The sequence below is a fragment of the Platalea leucorodia genome (assembly GCF_965183815.1).
Source record: "Platalea leucorodia genome assembly, chromosome: 2".
Classification (NCBI taxonomy): domain Eukaryota; kingdom Metazoa; phylum Chordata; class Aves; order Pelecaniformes; family Threskiornithidae; genus Platalea; species Platalea leucorodia.
Window position 1 is genome coordinate 59675539 of NC_138824.1, and position 20386 is coordinate 59695924.

The window sequence follows — 20386 nt, forward strand, 5'->3', positions numbered from 1 at the left end:
TCTGAAGGTTGTCTGAGAGATCAGACAGGGTTATCCTTTGAGATCTACTGAAGAAAAAAATTATCTAAAAGATAGGTACTATCAGTAGAGCTATTCAGCTAGCAGTACTGGTACAACTGGTACGCTTCTGACTCCCAGAAGAAACAGAATGGAGCTTAGTTGAAATCAGATTTTTCTCCCTTTCTCATGAGAAAAAAGAAAGGACACAAATGGCAGGTTTTGTTCAGAAAGTATTTGGTATCACAGAGTACTTGTTGTAATAGGACTCTGAGACTATTTCTTGTAACTCTCTGGCTCATTCTGTATATTCAGCAGCGTGGGAACCAACTGAAGTGATTTCAGCTGCAAAGGCTTTCAATATTCACAAAAACTTTTTGGATTGTAGTCATTCAGTCATTAAACCTTTTTATTACCTTCAAGTTCTGCTGGGGCCAGGATAACAGTCTGGAGCTCCAGCCAGGAAAAATAAAAAAAAAAAAAAGCTTATCAGAGTCAGAGAGATGCATCAGAAAGAATATGGCCTGCAGGCACGCTTTATCATTTGAAGGGACTTCCCTACCTGTGCTGAAATGAAAATTTACAGCTGCAGGCTCCTGTTGGACCTTTGTAAATGTGAGATAACCACAATGTTCTGACAGCGTAACTGTATATTTTCCATTTGGATATGGATCTTGCCACAGCTGCCCATGCTCTTGCCACCTTTCCTGACTTATTGTTCTACGCTCATTTCCCCATGGGGATGGCACGACACATTGCAGCTAGCAGAGAATGTATTCTCCTGGTGACTCTGCAGTGTTTTTCACAGAACAGAGGTTGCACCTGTATTGCAAAATCTGCCTGACTCCCAATCATTTTTCTGGGTGATGTTCTGACTTACACAGTTTGGATTGAGATTGCCGCAGATACACATGATCTCATTTTCTCTTCCCCCTTCTCTTTAGTACCAAGATGATTATCAAAGTAATTCTGGGTGGGTTTTTTTTGCATGGGAATTACTACTAAAATTAGACAAACAGGATGAATTATATACTCTAAAATGAATCATAAATAAAACACAGAAATTAGTCATCGCATTTGCATGCTGGTGATAATCAGCAGTTGACTCTTCTTAAATAAAGACATTGTTTTAAAGTTATTTAAATCCTGGGATCCCAGGCAATGTAAAAATAGATGATAACTTCATCATTCCAAAGCAAATAGCATAGCTTCTCTTTCTGGCATGTGCTCTACTTGAGCAGAATACTGATTGCACTTGATATCTTTTCAGCACAGACATGAGCTATCTGTTCTATTCATTTCATAAACATTTTTAAATGGATACTGAAATGGATGTTACCAGTAGGACAGACCTATCTCATTAAAGCCACTGTAGCCCAGCTCTTGCCTGCTTAGTCCCAGCTCTTCAAGGTCCATGCATTTAAATCCAGGTGGGCACTGGTAACCTTCTTCTAGCTCTCTGGAACAGTGGGTGTCTGGGATAGCTAAATTATTCCAGGTTACATTTCTGTGAAAAATACAAAATTAAGGTGTTACATAAACTCAACCCATAGCAAAACTAAATACTTGAAAGCGAGAGCACTAAAGTGAGAAGTACATCAGCTATTATTTTTCTTATGTTCTTTGGTATACGTTGTTTTCATTAATTAAGCACCTATTGTAAAGGACAAGCTAACTTGTCTCCTAAGACTTCAGTCTTACGTAATGACAGTACAAATACTAACAGCAGAAGTTTCTTACTAATGCCTAGAGGCCCCATCAAAAACGGAGACTTTCCAAGACACAGATGAGATAACATACAGCTGCACCAACTGCTCTTTAATGCAGTTTGGACACTTAGTGCTTCAGGCTCCTTTGCAAATCTCGAGAGTGTGTTGAACTGCAGTCAATACTGTGACTTTGACTTCCACAGACGTTACCCGAGCTAGCTTTGACACTCCTTAAAAGGATCATTGTGGATGACTTGTCAGCCACCTGAGTATGTATTCAGCTTCTTGTACCTTGGTCAGGCCAGGTTTCCACCACAGATGGATAGCCACAGTCACGGGCAAGCAGTCAAATCATTACATGTTTAGTGCACTTAGTATCTAGGTATTGCTGCGACTGAAAGAGATCTGATTCACTTTTAGGTTGGTCCAGTAATGATTTGGTAGAACAGATTAAAAAAATTAAACTGGTTTGAACTGGTTCAAACTGATTTATGTTCGTAAATCTAACACTGAAAAATAGAAAGATCAGGAGACAAGGGGAAGTGCTGCAACACAGTGTGTTAGCCATTTTTTACTGTTGCCAGAGGCTGAGCATCAGTTGTCTTCCCAGCTCCTCTGGCACCTGGGGCTGAGCTGCTGAAGAGGCTCTGTCATGCTGCACCACAATGGGAATTCAGGCAGGTCCAGCACTAAGGGACCTGGAAGCTAAAAGGAGAGGGAGGACAAGTTTGTAGCTCCCTGTCCTGTTAGATCTGTGCCTGTGGCATGTACACATACAGGTGAGTATCCAAGTTCTCCCAGACTTTGGTAAGGAGAAGCTCGGGCAGTTGATTCTCCCTAAGCATTTACAGCACCCAGTTAATAATCACAATACATAGTCATTTGCCAAAACCCCAAACTGGTCACCCCATTTCCCAAGAAGTAGTTTAGTTAAGAGGTAACCTTAGCAAACTGCCCCCTCTCCATCCTGTGCAGGTCCCTGTTAGGTCTACAAAGCAAGACAGCATAGTATTACACTGCAGAAGTGAGGATTCATGTTACTTGTGCCATGAGTCAGCTGGCCAAACCAAAGAGAAGAAAGGTTGCAATATGACATAGCTCCAACTGTGCTCAACAGGCACACAGCCAAGCAGCATCCGTTTTTCTCCTTGCTCGTATTCTCTCATCCAGCAAATGGAAATCCTGATTTTTGGTTCAGTCCTCCGGCAATTTCAAATCAGACTTTAAAAGCTAATCACGGTGAGTTCTGGTCTGAGAAAAAAACAGTTGATAGCATTTTTCCATTCATGTTCAGGTTGACTCTGACTTCCTGGTCGCAGCACAGACGTTTGATATAGAAACACCCAAAACGAATTGCTGCAAGTTACAAAGAAAATCTTGTAGTATTCACCCCATTATCCTGACGCTTCAGACCAGTGCCTTAAAATTCATCATTTTAATTAATCTTGCTTGTCCACAGAAAAGGTGAAACTTTTCAGTCTGCCCTTTAGTATAATTAGTATCTTATTGTTCTTCTGAAAGTCCTCTTCTTTTAATCTCACAGATGCATTTTGACAACTAAATTGGGTGAACAGAAGCTTTAATTACTTTATTTTTCTTGCTTTTATGCACTGCATGCAATAGCAATAGATTAGTCTAAATCTGTCAGGGTGAAACTAAAGCTTCCTACACAATTTTTCCTACGCAATTATAAATGCAGAGAAATAACTGTAGTTGCACCCATCCTATAGTCATTTCTTCATGATACCAGAGAGCCACACATATCTGCATGGATGGACACACAGACACGTACAGTTCCAGCTGAAGTTTTAAAGAACACCCTGAAATTTAACCATGCGTGCAACTAGAAAGACAGACAGATACACAAGCATACATGCACTCATTTCACTTTTTGTAAACATGCTCAGCACATGTCACTCAAGGATTTGAAAAGTCATCAGGGCACCTTAATTCTTTTATACTAGAATATGTTAATTCATACCCAGTTGTATGCTTTAAGTACATTAGATTTATGATACTGTCATCTAAAAGCCAGTATAATACATAGGATTATCGTAAGACTACATTTTATGAATATTTTCAGAAATGAAAATTAATTCATTGGCTCAAGCAGATTCAGGACCCTGGCTACTGGTAGCTAATGAATTTTACATTCTGGTTTGCATCAGAAAATCCCTCAGATCCAAGAGGCTAGCAGCATGAGGGCATATTATTAATAGTATTGCTGGCTTAATCACTACAATGCAAAGCACTCATTTTAAGTGCTTCATTTAAACCTAGGCCATTTTTATATCACATCAACCATATCAATTTATATCAACCTCCTGAAGAATAAAAGCTGTCTCAATGCACGGAGTATGATTTCAGCTAAAAAGGAAGAATCTCTGTGTATAGTACCTGTACTTGTACAGATACAGGCTTTTTTTGGACCAATGTCACTAGCCAATTTGCATTCTGCCTCAAGACAGTAAACAAGCATAGACTAGTCTCCATGGACTAGACAGTATTAGACATCTAGTCTAGAAGTGGCTAGAATATCACCAGACATTTTCAATATAAGATGATTTAAATTCTTTTACTCCTTCATAGGCCATACTCAACATCAGCTAAGTATTGAGATGCTGATTCAGCACATAGCTAGTTTTAAGCATCTCAAAAGTACAATTAGGCAATGTGCTTAAGTATCTTGCTGGATAGGGTGCCTTGATAAAATTACGAATTCTTGCAACATGACCAAAGAAATAATTCATCCCAATAGACCAACCGAATATTTCTATGCAGAGTATTCAGTGTGTATGGAGTACAGCATCAACCCAACAGGCGAGCTGAGAAACTAGTTTTGCACAGGAATGCAAAGGATGCAGAAGGTCATGGACTCCACATCACTTGATAAGAATCCTTCAATAATAGGATTGTTGCAAAAGACATAGGAGTACTACTCTGACATGTTTTTAACTGCCTAAAGAACGTCCTGACTACATACATAGATAAGTACACCAGAAGAAGAACCTGAACTCATGTGTCTTGGCAGTACATGTGCCTGTTTTCCATGGCATCTGTAGCAAAACTGGTCTTTCAACCACTACGTGCTCATGTGTCGTGGTTTAACCCCAGCCGGCAACTAAGTACCACACAGCCGCTCGCTCATTCCCCACCCAGCGGGACGTGGGGAAGAGAACTGGAAGGGTGAGAAAACTTGTGGGTTGAGATGAGAACAGTTTAATAATTGAAATAATAATAACAGCAACAACAACTTGTAATGAAAAGGAAAATAACAAAGAGAGAGAAATAAAATCCAAGAAAGACAAGTGATGCAAATGAAAACAATTGCTCACCACCAACCGACCTATGCCCAGCCAGTCCCCGAGCAATGGCCCCCCAGCCAACCTTCTCCTAGTGTATTGCTGAGCACGATGTCATATGTTACGGAATATCCCTTTGGTCAGTTGGGGTCAGCTGTCCTGGCTGTGTCTCCTCCCAGCTTTCTGTGCACCCCCAGCCTACTCACCGGCGGGGCGGTGAGAGGAGCAGAAAAGGCCTTGACTCTGTGTAAGCACTGCTCAGCAACAGCTAAAACATCCCTGTATTATCAACACAGTTTCCAGCATGAATCCAAAACATAGCCCCATACTAGCTACTATGAAGAAAATTAACTGTACCCCAGCCAAAACCGGCACATCATGTGAGCACAATCTCTCTTTGAGCGCCATCTCTTTATTTGGGCTTTTCTTCAAAGAGAGGTTTTGACAACTTAAGAGACAAATTACCCGAGGTAGCTCCTAACTTCCTGTTTTCTGTTAGCCTGACTTTCTCTGCTGAAAATACAAATGGAGAAAAAATGGGATTTTTTTATTCTGGTATTCTATTAATTTTTTAATATATCACCAGAAAGCCATTCAAAATTACCAATCTACTCATGTAGTTTTCAGATCCAGAAAATTACAGAAAAAATTAAGAAGGATATTTATTGATATGGTATTAAAAAAAACATTCCAAATGGTCGATTCAGTAAAGAAGTCAATAACTAAAAATTAATTGGCTGGAGCTGAAGGATTTTCTGTATTAGTTGAAAGGAACTCTATGTCTGTCTCTGCACCAAAACCAGGCACTGCACAGCTGCTGACTAAAGAACTACTGCATTGGTAAAAATACCATAGCAGACATAAAAAATGGCTGGTGGATCATGAAGCAAGTAAGTAGTAACTGTACAGCTTCCAAATAGGGAGCAATACATTAACTGGGACCTCAGAGGAATTGGCACTAGGTTCTGTGCTATCTATTTTCATTAGCAAACTGCGGGACTGTGTGAACCCCGCTTCATCAAAGTCATACAAAACCTCTGCTGAAGGATGACAAAAACCTTTGAGAACAGACAGATTATGTAGTTCTGAAGAGCTTAAAGGTTACTCTCAATAACTGTGATTTAATGTCAAGTAATGAATTCAGAAAGTGATAGAACCTAAATGCAAAATGGACACTGCTGTATAGAAAGTACTAAAATAGAAATAGGCTTGGATCAGATGATTGATAAGAGATAGATTTCTCTTTAAGATATCAAGAATTTATAGTTTCCTCTTCTGCTATATGAATTTAGACATCTAACTCTGAGCATGCAATTTTGAAAAAAAAATTTCCATTCCTATACATTTTTCTAAAAGACGCTTCTGCTTTGCCATATTGCCAGAACACAAGGCAAAAGCACCTAGTGAGAACATAGCAATAAACCTAAAATAAATCTGAAAGAGAGCACAGAGCTCCATGCTGCAACGAAGAAGTTCCTGAAGCTCAAATTAAATTGATTCTGGGCCAGGATCACTTAATAAACATTTTCTGATGAAGTAATACTGTGGTTCTACATTAACTTTAGACAAGTTATCTCATGAGTCTTACTAATTCTGCTCTCTTACATTATATAGGTGAATGATATGCAATTAATTTGTCTTTATTCTGAAAACCAGGGTGATATACTTCTGTGAAACATCTTCACTGCACCATTCTAGACAATTATTATAGCCCATGAACATTTTTTTAAGCTTTAAATTCTATATTATATCAGTATTTTGTGAAATGAGATGTAATTTACCAGTGGGATTCATAGTGGGAAAATAAGGTCAGCTGTGTCACGAGCATCCTTATTTTAACAATGTTTTTGGAGCTTTCTTTGAAGCACCAAAATATAAATGCAAGATATGTATAGGCTGGTAGATTAATGATAACGGAACCTCTCAGGTCATAGATGTGGTATAGCAAATACTAATTTCTAGGCTAGCAAATACTAATTTCTAGGCTAGCAAATACTAACTTCTTTCTTGCTAATTTCTACATTTAATCACACAAAAGAACAGATTTTCACATCAAATGCAGAATAAGCTCCATTTAGTTACAAACACTTTGCATTCTAGATTTAAAGCTCCCTCCTGCAATTGAGTCCATGCAAATATCCAAGACTTGTAACTCAATTTGATTCTCCTCACACAGTTTGCTAGTGCCATTTGGGATGCCTGACGGTAACCCTCTTAACCTTTAGATGCTGATCTAGATCACAGGTCTCTATAGGTGCTGTGCCACACCTGAGAGCCCTGTGTCATACCTGAGTGTCTTGGACGCATTAATTATTTCAAGTAGTACTAAATGCCTACACATGGATAACTGCATCAGACCCCTCAAGTTAAAAAAATGATGGTTTCTATAAGCCAAGTCATCAGCCTTAGTTTGCTTTCCCCCTATACCACCGTCCAGTTTTAGAGCACAGAACCTTGTTTTCCAATCAAGAGACTTTCCTTAAAGAAGGTAATTTACAGAAATGAAAAAGGAAAAAAAAAAAAAGATATTTCTGGCATATCCATAATTAATGGCTGTAAATTTATACCAATAAAAATCGGGAAATCTGAGATTAAGGTTCCTGTGCCAACATTATACCAGTAACACTGTGCAGAAGGGAAGGTCTAAATAAGTTTTCTACTTCGAATATGTCCTCTTAATAGCTCAGATAGCTCATACCAACTACTATACAGCTGCCAATATCACTAGGTAGTTAAAAATATTTCTTTCATATTCCAAGTTATGCTTGTTTTCAGAGACTCTGGGAACTTAAAAGATAGGAAGCCTAGATGGAAAAGTGTTTGCTTTTTATCTGACTCCTTGTAAAAAATAAAAGGGAGAAGGGTTCATGTTTATTTGTTGCTTGGTGACTGTGAAAGCAATCTAAGCACCTAAACAAATTTCCTTTCACTTGTCCTTTTAAATGTGTCTTTTATTCCCAAATCTGTATTTTAATTCTTACTGTGCTAACCCAATCCAGTCCATTTTCTCCAGTGGGAAGCTTTGAACATACAACTGCTATTAACAGATGGTTCCTAGAACTACTTCCTTACATACACTACTGCTCTTTTTACAGAAAGACCTAACAATAACAACAGCCTCTCCTGCACAACTGTTAGAATAACAGTATTGTGTTATAATAAGAACTTTACTTCTATCATGAAGATTTTCATTGATCATTTTTGTAATTCTTATCACATTATGATCTCAGCCTAACAAGGAAGATATTAATGTATAAATCAATGATATTGATATTTCTAAAATTTGCAGTAGTAGTTTATCATTATTATTGGGCATATTTTTTTCAAAGTGTACTCACTGTCAGCTAACTCCCCTGTCACTGAAGTCAGACACATATATTAACTTCAGTGAAAGGGAGCCATACTGTAATTGAGTTCTATTGATAGATCTTCTAGTTTCTGCCGAAAGAGATTGCAACTCCGGACAATGCTGCTGCTGGAGTCACTACACGTTCTAGATAATCCAATAACAGTATCATCCAAAATCCCTGGTGATAGTTAAAGAAATTTCAGAGACTACCTCTCTGGCTTAAGGATTACAGATACGTCTAGGCACAATTCTTCCTCTGATATTTTATAATCTTAGCATTCCCAAGGGTCATTTTAAAATGTTATGTTTTACTTTTAGACAAACTTAGGTCTAAAGTCATCATGTACCATACTTACTTATAGAACAAGTTTCCTGTTTTTAATCTGAGAACAAAATCTGTTTTATCTTTTAAAATGTAAGTGTGACAACTTCATCCATATTTAATGTTTCTCATAATTGTATCTGTAATTATATCTATAAAGCTTTCAAATCTTTCTGGTAACAGATTGTCTCTGATATCTATTTATTATTTTTGTCACATTAAAAGATAAGATAGGGCACGCTTAAAGGACTCATGACTTCAGGAACACTACAAACATAAAGCTTAAGTTTTGGCAACATTCTGTATTTTACATTTTAACTTGGCAAACACAGCTTTCACTACTCAAGAATTAGTAACTGTGGAGAATATCAGACAGCATCTGCTAGGGATAATTATATTCAAATCAACAGACCCAAATAACTGAGGGCATCTCTCATCTCTTCTATTAATTTTTAGTAAATCTTGCAATAGCAGGGCAATTCCAGAAGAATGCTAATGTGCCATTAATTTTTAAAGAACAAGCAGCACGACTGGTTAGCGTTGACATCAACCAAGACAAAAGAAAGAGTGAGCTGATACAAAGTCTAATTGATAGAGAGTAAAGAACATGAATGTAATTAATGGCAGGCAGTATGGATTTAGAGAAAATAATTCTCATCATACTAACATGATTTTGAGAAGATTACAGATTTGTCCAATAAAAGTGCCTAGCTTAGACTTTGTAAAGCAATTCATTCAATAACACACAACTGATTAAAAAGTTGACACTATATAATTTCAATAAAGCTGTCATGGTTTAACCCCAGCCAGCAACTAAGCATCACACAGCCGCTTGCTCACTCCCCCTACTCCCAGTGGGATGAGGGAGAGAATTGGAAGAGTGAAAGTGAGAAAACTCGTGGGCTGAGATAAGAACAGTTTAATAACTGAAATAATAATAATGGAATATCCAAAGCAAGTGATGCACAATGCAATTGCTCACCACCCGTTGACCGATGCCCAGCCAGTCCCCGAACAGCGGTCACTGCCCCCCCGGCAACTCCCCCCAGTTTATATACTGAGCATGACGCCATACGGTATGGCATAGCCCTTTGGCCAGTCTGGGTCAGCCCCCCTGGCTGTGCCCCCTCCCAGCTTCTTGAGCACCTGGCAGAGCATGGGAAGCTGAAAAGTCCTCGACCAGTGTAAGCACTACTCAGCAACAACTAAAACATCAGTGCGTTATCAACATTATTTTCATACTAAATCCAAAACACAGCACTATACCAGCTACTAGGAAGAAAATTAACTCTATCCCAACCAAAACCAGGGCAAAAGCATATGCTAAATGGGCTGAAAACTGGTTAACTGACATGTCAGAAAAATACTTGTCAGTGAAAAGATCATCATGATCTACCGTAATCAATGAGGGAGAAACAGGTATAAAATCAACAATACAGATAGAAACATAAATGACAATGAGGACAGGGCAGTTTGACAAGTTATCAGGATCATTTGTCTACCTGGATCCAATAAAACAAAATGTGCTTTAACACAGCCAAATGCAAAGTTATAGAGGTAGGATCACTGAAAGCAAACCTTACAGCCTACGGCCTATGGAATAAAAGGGATAAAAGAGGATGGAAATACTATATTACAGAACATAGATGCTACGTGAGAGTTTGAGGGGATATAATAGGGCATCCTCTCATATTTGTCCCAATAACATCATGGCAAGAAAGAGCCAGTGCTTTCCTAGACTGTACAAGCAGAACGATAATGAATTAATGTCCCTCTCTGTATGGCGCTCATAGAAATTATGATTAATATTACGTACAGGTTTTTTGTTCCTATTTTTTAAATATTTGAAAAATCGAGGAAATCATACAAAAACATGAAAATGAGAACACCAGAGAACATGCCTTGCAGTAAGGGACTTAAAGAGCTAAATAACGTTAGTTTATTAAAAAGCATACTGAAACGTGCCTCAGTTGTGGTGCGTAAGTGGATTCACACAGAGAAAACACTGGGAATTAAGGTTCTGTGTAATCTAGCATAAAAAAGTATAACAAGAATAGAAAGCTAACAGTTAGAGCCAGACAAATTAAGATTATGAATTAGGAACATATTTTTTAACAGTGAAACAGTTTTTGGTATAAACAAAAAGTTCCCTTGCTTATGAACTGTTCTTCTGCCAGCTAACTGATAATAGATACGTGTCTAGAAGACACACTGGAGTCAGGCGCAAGCTATCAGCTTTCATAGAGGGGAAATAAAATGAAGTCTGACTAGACGATCTGGTTGTTTCTATTGACTCTAAATTCAATACATAGATACTGTAGTATTTTACTGCTGCTAATATATTGTCTTTCAACATATTTGCCCCAAGGTACATAGATTTTTATATCTTATCATTCAGTTCAGATCTTTTATTCATTATTTATGTGTTCAGTTTCAGGTTTTGGTACGAGGTTTTTTTGACAGTTTTCACAGTCCTCTAGTGTCTAAGCTTGAGCCTTTGTGGACAGAACTTGGAGATTCTTGCTTTTTTTGTTCATTTTTCAAGAAGAAAATTGTTTACATGTTTATTCGACAAATTAAGAAAAGTACTGGTCTTTCTTACTCCCTTTCTCCTCCCACCCATATTCAGTAATAAGGCATGATTAAATCAGACTGCCTATTACACGAGGCAGTAATACTAGGTAAAGTTTGATTTGATTTTGATTGTAGCGTTTTTTCGTTTCATATGTGACCTAAGTTAGGGTCTACAAAATGTGCCTTTGATGTTCCATCTATTCCTATTCACTGCACAGGAATTTTGAAGAAATTCAAATTAAATCACTGACCTTATCTCACACTTCAGGATGTGAAAATTCAAAGACCCAGCATCTTTTAGCTGAATCGCTAGAAGGAACGGCACAATAAAAGGCTGCAGCAATGCTGTCCTGACTTATCCCACCTCATTTTAGGCCATGAACACAGAGAGAGAATACATCTCCAGAGGCTTGGGGGTCGATGGGTTCAGCTACACTCCAGAAGCACCCTTCTCTCTCTGCTAGCCAGAGAGGGAATTCAAGGCATTTAGGTTCCTAACAAACAGAGGTGCTAACATCAACAAGAGATGACTCTGTACTCACGGCAGATGGCTTATGTTACGCAAAGCCAATGCTGTCATTGCCCAGATGAAAAAAGGATGGTTGTGGCTACTTAACAGTTTTGACAATCTATTTGTTTGTTCACTAGTTACTGGCATTAGAGGAAACTAAATTCAAATCACTCTGTCATTATCTTTCAGGGTAACACAGACACAGAAGTCAACCACAGAAAAATAAGTGAAAGAAGAAATCTTTCCTATGGGTAGTGCTGGAAAGTACACCCAGGGACTAGAAAGCAAAGCTCAAAGAAGAAAATTTTCAGAAGTTCCAGTACGGATTTGTTACTGAAGTAGTATGCATTAACAGTACTATTTTGAGATTTTTATCAAATGCCACATGGCATAACAACTCTATGAGAGCCCATTTTTGCGACTGCTACAATCAGTCATGAGGGAGCAGTATTCAAATAGCAATTGCAAGATATGTATGCTAATGCAAGACTTGTTTCACAGGAATCAAAACAACATGAATTAATGGCATTCGCACAATGAAGGAGGCTGTCGCTCTAAGTGCTAATACATAGGGAGAGTTAAAAATGAATTAGCTAGCTTGCACGAATCTGCATTTCACCGAGGTGTATCAAATTACACTTATTTACAAGTTGAAGTGATCTCATACCTGTAGTACCTATTACAATCCAATAAAGTATATCCTTAGAAAATTTAAAAGAAAGAGTGAAAAATACCTCCGTTCTCTTTTAAATTGCAAGGACATGAACTGAAATATATGAAACAATCTAAGCTGAACACTGCATCCATTTTGATTTTAAAGTATGTTCAGGATCCCTTCAAAAACCTAAGTTTGCATATCAGACTTACATGGATTAAATATAGAAAAACACCTTCTGAGTAGCTGTCTACCAACTATAGGGAAAACACGAGGTCACTAAACTGCACTGTAGGATTTGAAAATCATAAGCCTGAAGTTCAGCTGGGATTCACTTCCATCAAAGCTCATAAGCACTTTTGGACCCGTCACCCGCAACAGTAGAGTTAGCTACAACTAGCGAGCAGAGGAGGTTTCCCTGGCCCTCTCTTTGGACCACCGCACCATGCAGTTTCATCTCGACAATCTTTCTGCTTAGACACAAGACAGGGCATCATAAAAAGCATCATAAAAGAATACTGCCCTGAATCCAAATCTGAACTACATGAAGAACAAATTCCTTCCTAAAGCTTGTGTTGCAAAGTGTCAAGACCATACGCAGAATACGCAGGATGTCTTCACCAAATACATTGACACAGGCCAGTCAGTAATGTAACATCTGAAGTGGCAGGAGATGCGACTCTTAGCATAGCAAAAGAAAGGGGCTGCTATCGCTGAGCACCTAAGAACAAATTTTCAACATCATCCAGCTAGCTCGAAATGGAAACTATTTAGCGTTTGATGACTGGCCATTTGACTGGCCAGTTCCATTTGATGGAATTGGCCGTTCCACCAAAGCTCTCACTTTACCTAGGAGAAAGCAGCTTGATCTCTCCATTTCATAGCATGACTGGTACACAAGGTAGACAGGAAGACTTACTGCCAAAACTGGATCACTGTTTTGTCTGGTGAAAGGGCTTCACTGACATATTAACATATGCAGCTGCAGACCTCCAGTAAGGTCAAATAATTTTGTCAATAAGAGATCTGAAACGTTGCTGGGGCTCCAAGAAACCCAAATGTAAGCCCACGTTGGTCTAGCCTTCAAGCCTACAGGCTACATCCAGCTCAAGAGAGAAAACTAAATGAGCCATTGACAGTCCATAACCAAAGCTTTTTCTTCAAATACCAGCTGAAGAGCCCTTCTCATTAAGCTGCCAGGTAGCAGGTGTACAAAAAGTTGGTCTGGATTGTAGTTTTAATACTGCCCCTAGGAAAAGGCCATGATGATCAAGAAAACAGGCAGGCAGCATAAAAGATCAAGCTGTAATAGGTAATAACTCTTGCTCCTGCTGCCTTGGCAGGCGCCCCACATAAGGAGAAAGTGTGAGGAGGGTATGCCTTTGAGGCGAGCTCGGAGGGCAGGGATGAAGACAAGGAGCTGGAAGGGAGAAGGTGGGCAGTAAGCTATGAATCTGTGAAGGAAGCTGGGCAAATCAGGCATCAGTGAGCTCAGCAGAGCCTGTTACAGCAGGGACAGATGGGTGGCCGGTATTTTAGGCACTGGAAAAGAGGAAATGGGGTGCACTTGTGTCGAGTACAAACAACGTGGTTCACTGAGTATAAAGGCAGCTGATGAGCCTTTTCTATGCTAAGGAGATAGGGAGTGATGCTGGATTTGGGGGCTTTTCTGGCAATTTATTTAAAACTCTTTTATATGAGAAGGAGAGGGCAGGGGACTGAGGGACTGACTAGGTAAGAGGCTGGAAAAGCAGTGGTGGGGGAAGGGGATGTGTGTAAAGATTGAGTAGAAATGTATTTGATGTTACTGTAAAACAACAATGAATAATAACACCTCTGATAGCAAGAAGTATGTTTTGGTGAGAGAACTGGATATGCAGTGTGGGGTGGATGAAAAATGAAGTTGGAACGTTCAAGAACATGCTCTCACCCCAACTCCAAAGTTAGTTATACACAAAGAGAGAGAAAACAACAAGATGCAGCAAGCCACTCTCTCACCTCTGCCCTAAGACACAACAGTTCCACTCCTGCATCCAACCCTCCCTACTTTCAATGTGGCCCCCTTTAAAAGAGATGTAGCAAAGGCGAACAGCTCTTTGGATGCTGAAGATAATGATACCTGACTTTTGTTATGTCAAGAAGGACCACATAGAATCACAGAAAAATAAGGTTGGATATGAACCCTCAACAGGACACTAAATATAGTTCCCTGCCCCAGACTATTTCTACCTTTCCCAAGAGAAGTTCCCACAGCCTGTTTTAAAGATCCCCAGAGGGGAAATTCAGAAACTCTCTAAGGAATGGACTCCAGTGCAGCCCCATCCTCACCATGACAAAGTTTTTTCCTGGTATCCTATCTAACCTGAAATTTTTTTCCTGAAATTTAATACAAGTATTTCTTATCGTAGTAGTAGTACAGAAAGAGACCAGATTCCTTTTCTCTGTGCAACAGTTTTTATCCACTCAAAAACTGCTACATGTCTACTACTTCCATTCAGTTGAGCTAAAAAAATGCCAAACACTGCTTATCAGCTCTACTCTAGAGATCTATGCTCATTCCCTTTTCACCTGCTTTAGACTGTCTCCAAATGATGCCTGTATGTTGTCTGATACTACAATTTATATATTTTTACAAGAGCACAGTTTTGTTGGTATCGGTTCCTCCATTATGCTCCCGAATCCCTTTATGAAGAACTACGTCCTAAACAGTCATTCACAATGCTGTATTTGTACAGCTTGTTTTTCCTAAGTGCAGTATATTGTCCCTGCTGACTTTCATCCAATTTTTTCAGAGCATGTCTTCAATTTGTCAATATAATTTTCATTCTAATCTTGCCTTCCAAAATGTTTGCAGTCCCTCCCAACCTCATGTCATTCTCAGTGCAATAAGTATATTCTATCTGCCATCATCCAGAATGTTAATGAAACCTCTAAATAGCACAAGACAGACTTATATGTATCCCAGCTCTTTCCATTCTGACAACGAGCCATTAATATCAACTTACTGAGCATGTTTTTCAAGCAGTTTTGCACCTATTCTATTTTCACCTTAACCATGTTTCTCCTGCCAGCTTACAAAAATGTCCTGTGAGACTGTTACAAAGCCTTCCTAAAATAAAGATATATGACATCCACTCTTCTCTCCAAATCACATGGTTGTTACCCTGCCATAGATAATTATATTGGTTTGACATGGTTTATTCTTGACAAATCCATATTAGCTGCTACTCGCTTCCTTGTTATCTTCCAACTGCTTACAAATTTTTGTTTGTTTATTCACTACAGAATTCTTTCAGGGATGGAAGTTAAGCTTACCTGGCTTTACTTTCCCTGTCTCTAATCCCTTCCTCCTTTTTAAACTTCTGTTGTTTTCTTGCCTTCCATTTCCTCACCCACCCTCCACAAGTTCTCGGAAATAATAAAATAGCTGAGATGTGGCTTCAGTCTGCTCGTAAGTGTCTCAGGATGAATACTCCAGCATTTCCCAGAACTTTTCAAATTGGAGTGATCCAAGGGACTGGGACAGGAATCAAATTTAGACATCACATTCAGCTTCCAGAAAGCAGTATCAAACTGAAAACAGTCACCTGGTTTTCAAAACAACATATGAGATAGATCACTCATGGAAACAGAGCTGAAGTCTCTTTTAGAACGTCTTTCTTACTATTTCCTGTAAGTGCTTGCATACCCAGAAGTGACTCTTCCTCACAGTGTCTCCAGGCTAAGGGAGATGTAGTGCTCAGTGATAACTGCTGTCTAACCTATGAATGTCAGGACATCTACAGACTTCTCCATTGGTTGTCTGGCTTCCTCTTGCAATGTAAAGAAGAGAACTTTTCCAGCTTCCTTTCTATTCAAGAAAGCACCCAATTGCCCACCTGGCAGATTCAGTGGAGAGCACTCTTACAGTTCTGTTTTTCTAGTGATGCCTGGCCCTTCCCTCAATGTTATGATATACCGGAGGATGTCCTGACTTGCGGCATCCTGGCCTCCTGCAGGTTTCCTGTGGGAAGTTCAGTACTCCTCAGGCCTTAATTCTGTACAGCGATTATAAGGTAAAAATCTTGTGGATAAATATGGAACTTTTTGGAGTTATGGTAGTTGTAGAGATGTGGCAGTTATGTTATTCAAGTTCTTGTATTTATAGTGAGCTAATTTCACCATAGTCTATAAAATTCACTTCAGCTTACTCAAAAGGACTATTTACTAGCCAGAGAAGGAGAAGAATCCCATAAAGGTTGACAGGCCACGTAGAAGTTCAATAAACTCTGATGTCTTCACTGGGACAAAGAATTGCGTAAACCCGAATGGCTCCAAATCTTAATACAGGTAAGCATGTGTCATTACTGAGACACCAAATGCTGAGGTCATTGGTTTCCAATCACTCTGTTGTAGAGCTTCATTAAAAGGTCACCTTCTCGCTCAAAATGGAGCTGGGCAAACAAAAACACCGGAAAGCCTGTGTGAAATGAACCAACAGCCCAATTGCTTTGGATAACTGTCTATGCAACAGTCCTAGACAAAATCAGGATTTGTGCTCAAAATCACATGCCTCCTGAAAGTGAGGAGAGTCCACTCCTGAAGACTGCTTTCCTTGGGCACCAATACTGGCCATCACCTCAGCGCTCTCTTCCCTCCTTTTGATAGGATCCCAGTTGGAGTGAACTACTTCCCTTTTAGTCTGATGCTGTATTTTTCTTGTTTTTGGTTGGCATCTAAGCAACATCAGGCCTGCAAAAGTAAGATTTCTTCTATTTCTCTCCTCCCTGAGGAATTTATACTAGAGACATATCACCATTAACAGAGATGGTGAATAAATCCCAAAGGCAGTATTAAAAGCAGTGCTGGTTGTTCAATTAGCATCAATAAATTAATGCGCCCTGTTAAAAAAGTCCTGTTATGTTTATTTTTCAAGCTTGGTCTTTGATTTCTTCCCTTTCTCAGAAACGCAATTACTCATTCATATTTTCCCATTGCTGATGCGAGACAGTATCTCGAATCGCTTTTGTTCTTTTAAATCACATTTATTTCCTCTATTAGATATTGTGGTGAACTTTCAGCTCCAGAGTCTTTGAAACTGTTTTCTGACATTTTCAGGGCCTATCCATAGACAGATGGAAAGATGACCAAGAACTTCTTAGATCTTTCTATTACTCAGTAATTATTTTTCTTATCTATTTTCCTGGGCAGTTTCTACTTTAAACAAGAAACCTTGCAAGGAAGGATTTTAAATTGACTGCCATGGTGACACGGCAGACAGGTCTACAGAAATACTCAATCTATACCCTACTGAAAGCATTAAAAAAAGACCCTTAAAGAATGACTTTCGGAGAAGAAATAGATAAGTACTACATTTCATGTCAGTTAGCCATATTAGCCTTCTTTGTTTTGATGAGGGAAGGTTTCCTTTCCCCTAGCTCCTGCGCAGGCCGAGAATTACTAAAGGAAAATTTACTGTTGTGGAATAAATATAATCTAATCATGCACTATGGAAGTATTTTTGTGTAGTCAAACATGTCTTGGTAATAAAAATAAAGAAAACACTCAGTAGCTAGTGTGTGAGGATATATAAAATACTCTTAACAGAGCCAAAGCAATGGTTTGGAAATAATTTCTCTCTCTTGTCCTTGTGGAAGTACCTTTTGTACACTGGAGGTGCCCAAGCATAAATTACAGTAGATTTGGGAACACAGCCTATTGTCCCCATATTTGTTCATTTCTTTGAAATTAATCTCAGATATAACAAAATAACCTGTCAAACTGCTTATAATGTATGGACTTACCTAGATAATTGCATTATATATACATTACATTCCAACCATACTGTGTGTCTTTAAAGCAATTAAAGAAGATCCATACTAAGGAAATCCATGTCATATACTGCTTATTGGCAGAAAAAAGATATACCAGTTGCTGAAATCATCAGGGAAAGCTGTGACAGAATAGTAAAAAGATAAGTAATAATCACAAGGGAATACTGAGTGAGAAAATTGTCTAGGAAGAAGACAGCGTTCCCTGTAAGGAAAAAAAGTCTGGCAAAATAAAGAAAATTTTAAGAATAAGGGAAAAAAGATTTATCATCAAACAACAAAAAAAAAACTTTTCAGCCTTTGAAAGGAAGTCAGGTTTTGCTGATTTCACAAATGGAATAAAAAACTCAGACCACAGTTAGCTCACTTCAGTATTTTTGTTTGTCAGAGTTAACATTAGAAAATGACTGAGGAGGTGGAGAGACAGGAGGTCAGGCAGTGTGGGCGTCAAGAAGGATGGAAAGATAAAAGAACTTGCAGCAGTCAAAGAGGCAATGAGTGTCTGATGAGGCTGCCACGTCCTTTCAAAGGAAAAAAGAATAGCACGATTTTAAGATGCCGTTTTCAAAAGACACTTGCCTCCCTTATAATAATAATTCAGAAGGCAGTAGACTTAGAGTGATTTCCACAGTTTCTGAAATAGATGAAGTCTTGAACTCAATAATAAGACTTTACCCTTGCCACTTGCCATAGAATTCTGCATAATACAAGGCAAATCACCTAAAATTAAAGTTCTCACAGGTGGCCACAAATTGGATGCTTTTCATTTTCTAATCTTGACTTGGGAGCCTGGAATCTGGTTTGCAGAACTACTGAGTATTTACAGCTGTGGCTCATTAAAGACTCTGAAGTTATTTAAGGCCACGTACAGCCAACTTTGGCCACTCTCCATTGCCTGGAACAGAACCACCTGAGACAGACAGACAAACAGACAGACTCAACTTCTGAGAGGAATGTTTAATCCTCATTATAAAGTTGAGAAATTGAACCTCAAAGACAAAAGTAAAATTTGACTAGGCAATTTTTGTGCTTTTGTGTTCTACTAATCCCATCTAATAAACTCTCCTCGATTCAGAAGTGGCATATAGCCTCCTTTCTAACTACATTTTGGACCAGTAGCTGGCTCTAAATTGTCCTATTTTGGCACCAGAACTGTTGTTTCTTTCTCTGTATTTATTTTCCCAGCCCATGGTGGTTGTTCCTCTAAATTCTGCAGCCAGCTCTGGGAAGGTCAGCCCTGACCTATGCAAAGAAGGCACAGCCTAACTCAACCCAGAGCTTCTGCACTGCATTCCTCAAAAACTGAAAAAGGATCAGATATGTATGTGTTCACACGGTATAACAATGAATGTTACAGACAAGAAGAAGAAATAAGTGTTTTCAGAGTAGTAATGAGCAGTATGCCAAAAGTAAGGTATAAGTCCACATGTCAAGCAACAAAGCAAAAAATATATTGTTCTTTGTGTGAGCACTATTCATTTGTCAGAATAAATGAGGCAGCACTTCTAGGGGAAAAAGTGTTTTTCAATGTACACCGTAGTCCTCATATACAACCATGGGAGCCATTTAAAGTTACAATTTTAGTTTGGAGATGGCAAAAGTGATTACTTATTTCTGAAGGTGCCTATCCCAGGTACCTAAAAAGTAACTTAAATTAGATTTCTAAATTTTAAACAGCTAAAAATATATATACTTGATGATACTGAAAGAAAAAGGAGTTAAGGCTAGAATTTCAACCTCAAGTCTAAAATTTCCTTAATTCTGCATGTTTGACTTTTCCAACTTTAACCCATTTTAGACAGGTTTTATTTTTATTTCATGTACTGGATATTTGACCTTTTTAACCTATTTGTGTAATTCAGCTTTTCAACAACCTAAAATTGAGGTGTTTCCGTAAACTAACTTTTTTTTTTTTTTTTTAAATAATGCAGTATTCAGAGAGCAACCCATGCAGAAGAAATTGGACAAAATTTTTATGGGCAAACTTAAAGTTATAACTTAGCTTTCCATATTGCAAACATTATAATGTCCCACTTCATCATTTTCTGCTGATTTCAGGGAAAAGCTGTATTCAGTGACACAAGGAATTATATGATGCCTGTTTCCCTGTGTTGTCCATTCCATTTCTTGTTTTTCCAAACAATATAGGTAAACCAT

At 38.6% G+C, this 20386-nt stretch overlaps 1 protein-coding gene across 2 annotated transcripts in view; it reads right to left on the reverse strand.

Annotated features, from left to right (window-relative positions):
• The window catches only part of NALCN (sodium leak channel, non-selective), a gene marked incomplete at both ends in the record, with an annotated part of 233725 nt that overhangs the window by 187223 nt on the left and 26116 nt on the right, over positions 1-20386 (reverse strand). For both annotated transcript variants that reach the window (XM_082304488.1, XM_082304487.1), the window contains one exon: positions 1350-1504. In XM_082304488.1, the coding sequence (XP_082160614.1) occupies positions 1350-1504 (155 nt within the window). The remainder of the gene's footprint in view (positions 1-1349; positions 1505-20386) is intronic.